This window comes from Balaenoptera acutorostrata, chromosome 20 (assembly GCF_949987535.1).
Source record: "Balaenoptera acutorostrata chromosome 20, mBalAcu1.1, whole genome shotgun sequence".
Lineage (NCBI taxonomy): Eukaryota > Metazoa > Chordata > Mammalia > Artiodactyla > Balaenopteridae > Balaenoptera > Balaenoptera acutorostrata.
The window spans coordinates 49778391-49790926 of NC_080083.1; the positions used below are offsets into that span (position 1 = coordinate 49778391).

The 12536-nt window shown below is 37.2% G+C and overlaps 1 protein-coding gene across 2 annotated transcripts in view; it reads right to left on the reverse strand.

Annotated features, from left to right (window-relative positions):
- The window catches only part of SMURF2 (SMAD specific E3 ubiquitin protein ligase 2), a 122330-nt gene that overhangs the window by 16627 nt on the left and 93167 nt on the right, over positions 1–12536 (reverse strand). Inside the window, exons 9-11 of one of the 2 annotated variants that reach the window (XM_057535546.1) lie at positions 12102–12186; positions 8175–8333; positions 997–1189 (exon numbers count right to left, since the gene is read on the reverse strand). In XM_057535546.1, coding sequence (XP_057391529.1) covers positions 997–1189; positions 8175–8333; positions 12102–12186 — 437 coding nt within the window. The remainder of the gene's footprint in view (positions 1–996; positions 1190–8174; positions 8334–12101; positions 12187–12536) is intronic. The other variant, XM_057535547.1, reaches the window with a different exon arrangement.

Consider the following 12536-nt stretch of genomic DNA (forward strand, 5'->3'; position numbering starts at 1 on the left):
CCTCCATTCCACCTACAAAACATGTTTATTTAAATAAGGTAGAATTTGTTCAACAATCAAATCAATGGATAAACTCCAAGTGTTTGAAACCTCATGGAACTTCTAACAACAAAATGGATATAGCTTAATACTGTACTACTGAAACCAATTATTTTGATAAATATTATATTAAAAGCCTACTAAATGCAAAGCTCCATATTTAAGTCCTATGAACCACAGCAATGATTCCACTCACATTAAAAAACAGAATCTGATAGAAGTACCACTTTTTTTTAAGTTAGCTAATCTAATTCTAGGTCACAGACACCAGTAGAAAGTAAAGGTAAGAAAAAGAAAGTTTCAAAGAACATAGAAAAATCATTAATGTGATCTTCACTAAACAGACAACTTTCTATTATTTTAAAAGTACAAATGACTGACTACAAACAAGGTCAGAATGGTCCTGAGAGAAAAAAGTTCATCTTTTGGGAGAAGGATTATAAAGTTCCCAAACATCTTTTGTCCCAGAACACTCTAATAAGAGGGAAACCCCTGCCTTGGACCTCTGCCATTTATTATGTAAGAACTTTGAAGTTGCTATTAAAGCTATAAATCCAAAGATAAAAGGATATACTAGAAAGGAAGATTTTCAATAAATTAAGGAAGTAGTCCAACAGTAATGATTTTTTGATTTAAGAGTCCCTAACCTCTTGGAAGAATTAGAAAATAAGGATGGATAATATCTGTGGTCTTTTAAAATTCATTAACAAATAAGTATCTGCAACTGCAAGGACCAAGCTGCCCCAATCAGAACATCTCACACTTCATCCTATTTAAATGTTTATCTTATGTATTAAATCTCTCCAATATTATTGCCTTTATTCCCACAAGTAAAAAAGACATTAACGAAAATTCTCCCATTCTGAAGAGATATGAGTCCCCCAAAATATACTTGGAAAACAGAGTACATCACTGAATTAATTTTTCTCTACTTTAAAACAAGACTTGCAAGTTTACCTCAAAAATCTCTTCCCTGGAAACTTCAATGCGGCAATGGCCAGCCTGAGGCTGTTGCTGGGAAAGTTCTTGCCGCAAAATTTTTAGTTTCTGAACCAGGTCTCGTTTGTACCGTGGGACTGTCAGACACTCTGTGTCATCAGGGCACAACGATACCACCTGCTGTTGCTGGTCTTTCAATTGGTTCTGCCGACTAAAAGTAAACAAATATTACTGAAGTATTTTAAACAAGAGAGATTGCAATTACACATTTAAAATAGCATCCTACGCTAAACCAAGTATACCTATAGCATTTCTAGACCTTATTATATTCTTAGCTTGACATTTTTGACAACAATAAACTAGCTCCAAAGTTTATTTCTTGGAACTTACAGAAGTGGATAACAGAGTTTTATTCAAAAAACTTTTATACAGCTGCTGAGAACAACTTTCTCAAATGCCGTTTCCATTTCTTCTGCGTAGTTTACCATCTCTCCCTTTAAAATTCAGGCATAGGCCAAACCCTGTGCCTGTTATCTAGAGTCTGTCTCTCTGGAAGAGACAGTTTGAACTGGCAGCTTGGCAGGGACCCCTTCTCCTATGCACGCTACAGTCTAGACCACAGGAATGTGGGAGGTCACAGCAAGTTACTGGCACAGAGAAATGAGCACTTTACAAACAAGTCTAAACGCTTTATAAAGTGCCTACTTTTCTTTCTTTTTTTTCAGCCTCGCTGCACGGCATGCAGGATCTTAGTTCCCCGACCAGGGATCGAAGCCGTGCCCCGTGCAATGGAAGTGTGGAGTCTTAACCACTGGACCACCAGGGAAGTCCCTACTTTTCTTTTTATTGTGGTAAAATATACGTAACATAAAATTTACCATTTTAACCATTTTAAAGTATTATAGTCAGTGGCATTCAGTACAATCACATTGTCTGTTGTGCTAAAGTGACTTCTAACTGCACATATATGGTTTACCACAAAAACACTAAAATAGGGCTTCCCTGGTGGCGCAGTGGTTGAGAATCTGCCTGCTAATGCAGGGGACACGGGTTCGAGCCCTGGTCTGGGAAGATCCCACATGCCACGGAGCAGCTGGGCCCGTGAGCCACAATTGCTGAGCCTGCGCGTCTGGAGCCTGTGCCCCGCGACGGGAGGGGCCGCGATGGAGAAAGGCCCGCGCACCGCGATGAAGAGCGGTCCCCGCACCGCGATGAAGAGTGGCCCCCGCTTGCCGCAACTGGAGAAAGCCCTCGCACGAACCGAAGACCCAACACAGCCAAAAATAAATAAATAAATAAATAAATAAATAAGAAAATCCTTTAAAAAAAAAAAAAAAAAAAACACTAAAATAATCTCCCAAGTACAGCAGAAATATAATAATAATTTTTAAAGGCACATTGCCTAGAGATATTTTTATTCTCCTGGCAAAAATAATATAAGTTGCATCTAAGAATTTTTTAAAAGAATCTTATGATATAATGAATTAGTTAATTCCAATAAACCGTCAGGAAATAAAAAGTCAGATAATTCACTATTGATATCTATGCAAACATTGAGTGATTCAGTTGGAATTTAATTTTTTGGGGGGGCGGGTGCTGCGTTGGGTCTCCGTTGCTGCACGCAGGCTTTCTCTAGTTGTGGCGAGCGGGGACTGCTCTTTGCTGCCGCACGCAGTCTTCTCATTGTGGTGGCTTCTCTTGTTGTGGAGCACAGGCTATAGGCGCGCAGGCTTCAGTAGTTGTGGCATGTGGGCTCCAGAGCGCAGGCTCAGTAGTTGTGGCGCACGGGCTTAGTTACTTCATGGCATGTGGGGTCCTCCTGGACCAGGGATCGAACCCGTGTCCCCTGCATTGGCAGGTGGACCCTCAACCACTGTGCCACCAGGGAAGTCCCTGGAATTTAATTTTACACACAACAGACAAGAGTACAATCTCCTAACCTAAAGGTAAAGGGCAATGGTAGCTATGAGAAAATAAACAAAAGTAACTTTCAGTTCTCTAACAAATCACCCAAACTTACTTTACATACAGTGATTCTTATGTACCAGGCCAAATTTTATACCTAGAATGTGTAACTATCCAAAGAAAATGCAGCTTTGATGAAAATTACAAATCGCCATTTACTACTCTCATAAAACATTGTAATAAAGGTGTGGTTTTTTTTTTAAACCTAGATTTTTTTTTAAATTAATTAATTTATTTATTTATGGCTGTGTTGGGTCTTCGTTTCTGTGTGAGGGCTTTCTCTAGTTGTGGCAAGCGGGGACCACTCTTCATCGCAGTGCGCGGGCCTCTCACTATCGCGGCCTCTCTTGTTGCGGAGCACAGGCTCCAGACGCACAGGCTCAGTAATTGTGGCTCACGGGCCCAGCTGCTCTGCGGCATGTGGGATCTTCCCAGACCAAGGCTCGAACCCGTGTCCCCTGCATTGGCAGGCAGATTCTCAACCACTGCGCCACCAGGGAAGCCAAAAAGGTGGTTTTTTTTTTGTTTTTTGTTTTTTTTATTTATTTATTTTTACCTTCAGAGTTTCCAGTGCAGATTTCTCTGGCTCCTATACTGTGCATATAGCTTCCTAGTTCTTCTTTTTTTTTTTTTTTCCACACACACACACTGTATTTTATTTTTACAAGAGATAGATAGACTGACACCAAGCATTGTACATGGATGACCACAACAAAAGCAACAATGATTGCAATTACCAAACATGAAACACACTTATACTATGTCATCACATTGACATTCAGTCCAGTAATCCTCCACTGTAACAGCTCCTTTACTTTGCAGTGAAAATTGATTTGTATATTCAAAAAGGTGTTTTTTTAATACACACACACATATATAAGTCAAAACAGAATATATTAAAAATACTCTCTAAACAACTGTATTAATCCTATCCAAAAACAAAAAACAAACAAAAAAAACTTGTGTATACCAACTTAAAGATACAAAACTTTAATTCAAAGTGGATCAGAGACCTCAATGTAAAACCTAAAGCCATAAAACTTCTGAAACACTAGAAAATTTTTATTACTCGTGTTATGCAAAAATTTCTTAAATATGATCCCCAAAGCACAATTCATAAAAGAACAAATGGATAAAATGAACTTCATTGAAATGTCAAAGAAACCTTATGCTCTTCAAAAGACACTGTTAAGAAAATGAAAAGACAAGTCACGGTCTAGGAGAATATCTTTCTAAAGCATACAGCTGGCATAAAACTTGTATTTCAAATATCTAAAGAATTCTCAAAACTCAGAAGTCAAAAAAAACCAAACAACTCAGTTTTTTAAAAAAAGGAGGCAAAAAATTTCACCAAAGAAGATATACAGATGGAAATAAGCACACGAAAAGATGCTCAACATCACTAGTCATTAGAGAAATGCAAATTAAAACAATAATGAGGGACTTCCTTGGTGGCGCAGTGGTTAAGAATCCACCTGCCAATGCAGGGGACATGGGTTCGATCCCTGGTCTGGGAAGATCCCACATGCCGCGGAGCAACGAAGCCCGTGCGCCACAACTACTGAGCCTGCGCTCTAGAGCCCGTGAGCCACAACTACTGAGCCCGCGTGCATCAACTACTGAAGCCCACACGCCCTAGGGCCCATGTGCCGCAACTACTGAAGCCTGCCTGCCTAGAGCCCATGCTCCACAACAAGAGAAGCCACCGCAATGAAGCCCAGGCACCACAACGAAGAGTAGCCCCTGCTCGCCGCAACCAGAGAAAGCCTGTCAGCGAAGACCCAACACAGACCCCCCCCACCCCAAAAAACAATAATGAGGTAACACTACACATCTATTAGAATGTCCAAAATTAAGATTAACCATACCAAGTGTTAGCAAGAGCAACTACAACTCTCATACACTGCTAGTGGGAAAGTCAAATGGTACAATCACTTCGGAAAGAAATCTGGCAGTTTAAAAAGTTAAACATAAATCTATGATATTATGCAGCCTGGGTATTTATTTATCAAAGAGAGGTGAGAGCATATGTCCACACAAAGACTTAAACATAAATGTTCAGGGACTTCCCTGGCGATCCAGTGGTTAAGACTCCACACTTCCAATGTAGGGGGCACGGGTTCGATCCCTGGTCGGGGAACTAAGATCCCACATGCCACACAGCGTGGCCAAAAATTTAAAAACCCACGAATGTTCGTAACAGTTTAGTCGTGGCCCAAACTGAAAAATTCCAAATGTTCATCAACAGGTAAACAAATAAATTGAGGTCTATCCATACAATGGAATACCACCCGGCAATGAAAAGAAATGAACTATACATACAACAACAGAGATGAATCTCAAATAATTAGGCTGGGTAAAAGAAACCAAGCAAAGAGTACATACTGTATGAATCCACTCATCTAAAACTCTAAAAATTGCAAATGTATAGTGACAGAAAAAGCAAATCAATGGTTGGCTGAAGATGGGGTGTGGATTGAACTGTGTCCAAAAAAATATGTTTAAGTCCTAAGCCTTGGCACCTGTGAATGTGACCTTATTTGGAAATAGGGTCTTTGCAGATGTAATCAAGTTAAATGAGGTCACACTGGATTAGGGTGGCCCTAAATCCAATAAATTGGTATCCTTATAAGAAGAGGTAAATTTCGACCCAGACATACAGGAAAGAAAGTGTGGCATAATAAGAAATATACTTTGGTCTTTGTCCCCAGTTCTTGACACAGAACTCCTAAAATGCCTGAAATTTCCTGAGTGACACAGGTGACAGGAGTGTATTCTTTTCTAATATTTGGTCTTTGTCCCCAGTACAAGACACAGAAGCTCCTAAGTCCCTTTGAATTTCCTGGGTATCAGAGCATTTTTCGTTTCCATGCGGTGACTCGCTAGGCCCCTATACAATTTCAGGACGGAGGCTGGACGCCAGAAAGACCGAGGCTTGATTAGAAGCCCAGAACTGGCAGGCACATCCCCCAACCTCTGGGGAAGGGGAGAGGAACTGGAGATCGAGTTAATAATCGATCACTCCTGTGTGATAACAACTCCATAAAAACGCCTAAACGACAGTGTTCAGAAAGCTTCTGGATGGTGAGCACGCTGAGGGCACTCGGAGGACGAAGCGCCTGGAGAGGGCGTGGACGCTCCGTGCAGCCCCTGCCCCATACCTTGCCCTGTGCCTCTCTTCCATGTGGCTGTTTCTGAGTTGCATCCTTTATAATAAACTGGTAATAGTAAAGAAATAATTTCCCTGAGTTCTGTGAGCCATTCTAGAAAATTACTGAACCCAAGGAGAGAGTCATGAGAACTCGATTTATAGCCAGTTGGCAAGAAATACGGGAGGCTTGGGACTTATAAATGGCATCAGAAGTGAGAACAGTCCTGTGAGACTGAGCCCTTAACCTGTGAGGCCTGATACTAACTGCAGGTGGTATTAGACTGAATTCAGGCGCTGTACACCTCGCTGGTGTCCGCAGACGTGGAGAATTGGAACATTTGAGGAAAAAACCCACACACTTGGTGGCAGAAGTTTGTGGATAAAATAGATCATAGAAGGCCACATGAAGACAAAGGTAAAGACTGGGATAATGTGTCCACAAGTCAAGGAACAGTAAAGTATCTGGCAACCACCAGAAGCTAGGAGAGAGGCATGGAACAGATTTTCCTTTGGAGCCACGGGAAGGAACCAACACTTCTGACAACTTGATTCTGAATTCTAGCCTCCAGAACTTTAAGAGAATAAATTTCTATTGTTATAAACCACCCAGTGTGTGCTATTTTGTTACGGCAGCCTTAGGAAACTAGGGAAGGGATGGGAGGAGGGAATACCAACAGGCTACAAAGAGGCAGGAGGAGACTTTCGGGGGTGATGGATATGTTCACTATCCCCATTATGGTGATGGTTTCACAGGTATATAATATGTCAAAACTTAAATATGTACAATTTATTGTGTGTCAATTAAATTTTAATAAAGCTGAATTTTTTTTTTAAACCCACAGTTCATCAAAAAGTCTACATTAATAAATACTGGAGAGAGTGTGAAGAAAAGGGAACCCTCCTATACTGTTCGTGGGAATGTAAATTGGTGTAGCCACTATGGAAAACAGTATGGAGGGCCCTGAAAAAAACTAAAAATGGAGCTATCATATGATCTAGCAATCCCACTCCTGGGCATATATCTGGAAAATATGAAAACTCTAATTTAAAAAGATACATGCACCCCAATGTTCATAGCAGCACTATTTATAACAGCCAAGACATGGAAGCAACCCAAGTATACACACACACACACACACACACACACACTCTAAAATATCACTCAGCCATAAAAAAAGAATGAAATATTGCCATTTACAGCAACATGGATGGACCTAGAGATTATCATACTAAGTGTAGTAAGCCAGAGAAAGACAAATATTATATGATATCACTTATATGTGGAATCTAAAAAATAATACAAATGAATCTATGTACAAAACAGAAACAGACTCACAGACATAGGAAACAAACTTACGGTTACCAAAGGGGAAAGGGAGGGTGGGGAGGGATAAATTAGTAGTATGGGATTAACAGATACAAACTACTACACATAAAATAGATAAGTAACAAGGATTTACTATAGAACACAGGGAACTATATTCAATATCTTGTAATAAACTATAATGTAAAATAATCTGAAATATATATATATTACATATGTATATAGCAAACTGAATCACTTTGCTATATACCTGAAACTGACACAGTATTGTAAATCAACTGTATTTTAATAATTTAAAAAAACCCCAGGGTACATCAAGCCCATTCACAAAGACTTGTAAGAATGACTGTCTAAGTCCTGCAAATGGGAAAGATGCGTTAAAGCTGAAGCACAAAACTGACACATCAGAAAATCCTCTGGGATAGATTCAGCTGTCCTAGAGCTATTTCTGATGCGCTCAAGGAAAAAAATCCACCCACCCCATAAGGTAGCCTGTCTCTGCAGGTGCGCTACGGTGCGCCTCTGACACATACCCTTTTCCTAACATTTCAGGACAGGTTCCTACTTAAGCACAGTGGGATTAAAATACCCAAACATTAGAGTAAAATTTGTCATATTCTTATATAAAATTATGTTCAACAAAAGTGATTTATAATTGAAGAGAGCAGACATTCTATCACATTTATTACAAAAAGCATCTATCAGTCTTCTCTTGTTCAGACTCGTATTTGAACATGTATTGTTTCAAAAACTTACTTTAAAACTAAATGCAAGTTAGCAGAGAGCCGAGGATCTGTAAACTGTGTTGTTCTGTTGTTATGGTCAACGAAATAAACTCTGCCTGTTGCTGTATTCCTGATCTCCCATCCAGGAGGCAACGGACCAAGCTCTTCACAATTGATGTTGCTAAGATCCCTGCAAAAACAAATATAAAATAAAAAATACCTCACTGCTGGGCCTGCTGAGCCAAGCAAGTGTAAATGACACAGAACAATTCCATGAAGTCTGAGAAAATGTATTGTTTCAGAAACTTGAGACGTTCAGCTGGAATCTTTAATTCCCAATGGTTTAACAAACTTGCATATTCAAAGCCCAATCCATAGATGGCTCAGAAACTTATCACACAGCCTACATTTTTAGTGAGTTCATTCCTGGGCTTTAATGTAATTCAGGTTTTAAATTAATATAAAAGCAATCACAACATTTGCCAACATAAACTGTACTTCAATACTTGTCTGACAAAATATTGTTTTCCAAATGTCGGTGATATAAGGAATTAAATGTTTTCTAAAATTTCCCTTCAATTATTTATTTCTTTACTACACCATAAAATTTGTGTAAATGTTCATTCCATGATTAATTTTAAGCTCTTCAACAAAGCAGAACTGGAAATGTTATTGAAATTGTGATCCTGAAAATAACCACAGTATATATTTTAAAGGATAACTACTCCATTTTGAATTCTGAAAGATATAAAGCTAGTGAATGAAGAACCTGTTTAAGACACCTTAGGAAGAATGTTCTAAGGTTTACTGCTACAATAAAAAAAGCAAAAAGACTTTTTGCTTTTTGGAGCAAAGACCACTGTTATTATATCATGCATTCTTAAAATACTATTATATATGACAAAGATTTATAGAACTTTAAAGAATGAAATAAAAGCAGCATGCCTAATATAAATTTAAACTGTAACCAATAATTACAATGACAAATCTCATAAAAATTATGTTTTCAAAGTTAAACTAGAAAAAAAGTTTTCCTGAAATAACCTCTTCTTGGTCATAGTGAAAACGTAATGATGGGCACCCAGAGATTTGTTGGAACAATGATTTTTAACTTGTGCTTATAGGTGCCCCAGAGATTCTTCTGCTACAGAACTAAAGATTGGAAAGAACACACTATTCTGAGACACTGCTAGTCTCAAAAAAGGCAAAGGAAAAAGTTCCAAGAATCCTCCTCAAATTTTTTTTAAGTGAATTAAACTGGAGCTGGTACCTGAGTGGCAGACAGGCAGAGTGGGGGGCTGCCAGAGGGTAGTGGTTAATTGGGAAACTCAGCCTCAGGCCAGCAGCAAGGTTGGAAAAGGAAATCTGGAACTTCCCCACTGAGAACTCAAAGGAAAGATGAAGTGATTCCAGGAAAAATTCCTAAATTCTCACTTTAGGTCCACAGAACTCCAACCAATTAAAATCAAACTCACAATCAAAGATCACCAAACACTTCAGAAAGGAATTCATGATGACTGAGTCAGTAGAAACAAAACCACGGAATTAGATCCCCAAGTACTGTCAGAGATCAAAAAGAATAGCTATGATATGCAATGTTTAAAACAAATAATAAAAGGGAACAATTACAAACTATCACTGAGAGATTATTAAGAATGAACAGATAGATTTTTTTAAATGGAACTTTTAGAAATGAAAAACAATTATCATTCTTTGTAATCAAAGAATGAATAATGCTTTTGATGTAATGCAGAATTTCACTTTATATCATTTTATTTAGAATTTTATAAATTTATAGTCATACATGGGAGGGCTCTAAAGAATTGATGAGAAGCAGAAAACTGGAAACACTCTTTATGTGGAACTGGGAAATGATTAAAGGAAAATGGTATGTTATACAGCCATAAAAAGTAATACAGATCTGTATTTTAAGACTACATAGTCAGTATGCAATATAGTGAATAACAAAGCATTAATCATTATTTTAAAGAGAAATACAGAACATTCTAAAATGGTACTTCTCAGATAAATCTAAGTTTACTGGATATTTTTACATAAAGTTAGTTTTAAAGTGTCTGAGTGACACTATTTTATAAATGTCTTTGATTGAATAGTGATGATATTTTAATAGAATCTAAATATTTATAGTCTGCTTTGATAAAAGATCCTCCATACAAAAGACATATTCACTAAAGGATCCCCCAAAACAAAAGATATATATTTTAAGATAACTATTTGGAGCATAGAGACTAAAGAAAAGAAATATAATCCAAAGCGTTATTTCATAAAGTCATTATTCAATACTCAATAAGAAATATTCTTAAATCTTTATAGAAACCCCTTATTCATTAATGAAAAACCAACATTGTTTCCTTAGGAATAAGAACACTGCCCACTGTGGTGCCAAAATCTCTCTGTTTCAACTTCCGACGCCAGCTTACACACCACTCTTTCAAAAGGCAGCTCAAGATCAGCTTTCACACTGTTGTAAATCATTCAGTTTTTTTAAAAAATCATTTTTCTTCTAAACATTTCCTTCCAATGATTTTAAATTATGTTATAGAAAAGTTCATTACTGACTTTCAACCTGATAAACAGAACCCAAAACACTTCTTTTCATAATTTACATATCAAAACTCTTATTTCTAAAAGTTAGGCACTTAGATTTTTTTCAGTGAGCTTATTAATAAAACAAAAATTTCCTCCCCACTATTTTTTTTTAAATCAACAGCTTATATTATGAAGACACAGAAATGGCAACCTTGATACAATAATTAATGATAACACATTTCCTTGGCTGCCACCCTCAAAAGATTCTGATTAAGCTCTATCACAAAGTAAAACATTTTGGGAATTCCCTGGCGGTCCAGTGGTTAGGACTCGGTGCTTTCACTGCCGGGGCCCAGGTTCAATCCCTGGTCAGGGAACTAAGATCCCACAAGCCGCAAAGCGCGACCAAAAAAAAAAAAAAAAAGAAAACATTTTCATTATAATAGCTTTATTTATAAATAGAGTATCAAAGCAATCCAAAATCAGCTAGTCACATCTGTTTTTAATTCAAAAACAGGATTCTAGACAAGTAGAGCTCTGAGTACAAACTTTAGGCAGAAAAAGATCTCTTGACCCTCCATAGGACTTTTTTTTTTTTTGAAGAGAGGAATGTTGCACTTAATATATAAAATATCCTCATCCAACAAAGGTATATGTATAGCTTACAAAGCTGATTTAGAATTTCACTTAGAACTCAACCTTTTTTTGCAGCTTCAACTGGACTACTTGGCACTCTCCATCTGTTCAGTAGAAAATAATTCAAAATAGCTAGTGGTTTAAAATGTATTATTTGATACTAAAATGTACCAGAAACTGTGTTAAACTACTAAATTGATTTTGTGTCATTCCATCTTCTTAAAGTTAAAAGATAGTTGACATTTTGGTTAGTAAATGCATTCAACAAGGCCTGCAATTCAAACATACAAGTTTTGGCATTTAAAATTAATTTATGTTAATTGGGTTATTCCTTTTCTACATTAAAATGAAACTTGAAGATTGAATACACTTATATAAAGTTAAAATAAACAAACCATTTTTAAAAAAGCCTAACCAGAAATAAAAATATCAATTTACTACCCTTTAAAAAAAAAGGGTATGTATGTTTTTGTAAGGGTATGTATGTTTTCCCCAGGTCAATTTTCAAATTCCTAAAAGACCCACATTTTTGCCTCGATTTTTTTAAGGGGCAGGGGGAGAGGAACTGGAGACTGGTTGGGGGGTACGGCACTGGGGTAGGGTTGCAGAGAAGTAAGTAGGACTTTCCACTAAATGTCAAACTGAAAATATGATGAGAAAGAGCCAAACTTTTACATCATCTATTTTAAGAAGTTAAAGATTAAATAATCAAATAAATCCTAGGTGAAATGGATATTCAATGGTATGAAGGGTATTTAGAATATGTTCTTACCTAGGCACTCTTGGATCATGCCATGTGCTCACACCAGTCTGAGTATGTAAGAAATACACCTGACCTTGTTGTGTTGTCCTCTGTTCTGTAAAATTAAGAAACACTAATAATAAAGACATATTCAGAATGTCCAAATCAAAAACAGCTATGAACACTAGGATGATATTATATTAATAGGTAAACTCTCCAAATTACCAATCTATTTTATTACAAAAGAACTGCTTTACAAATCACTTGTTCTGAACTCAGAACACATTTTCTCCTGGAAACAGTCTTATAAATGGTGGTGAGGGTCACAGCCCAGCTATTTAAAAGCCAACTACACTTATAATGTGGCTCAAATATTAAACATGTTGCAATGGAAAATAGAAAACAATACTGTCACAGTACCAATAATTAAACAAACATGAAGAAATTATCTTTTATTTGTCTTAA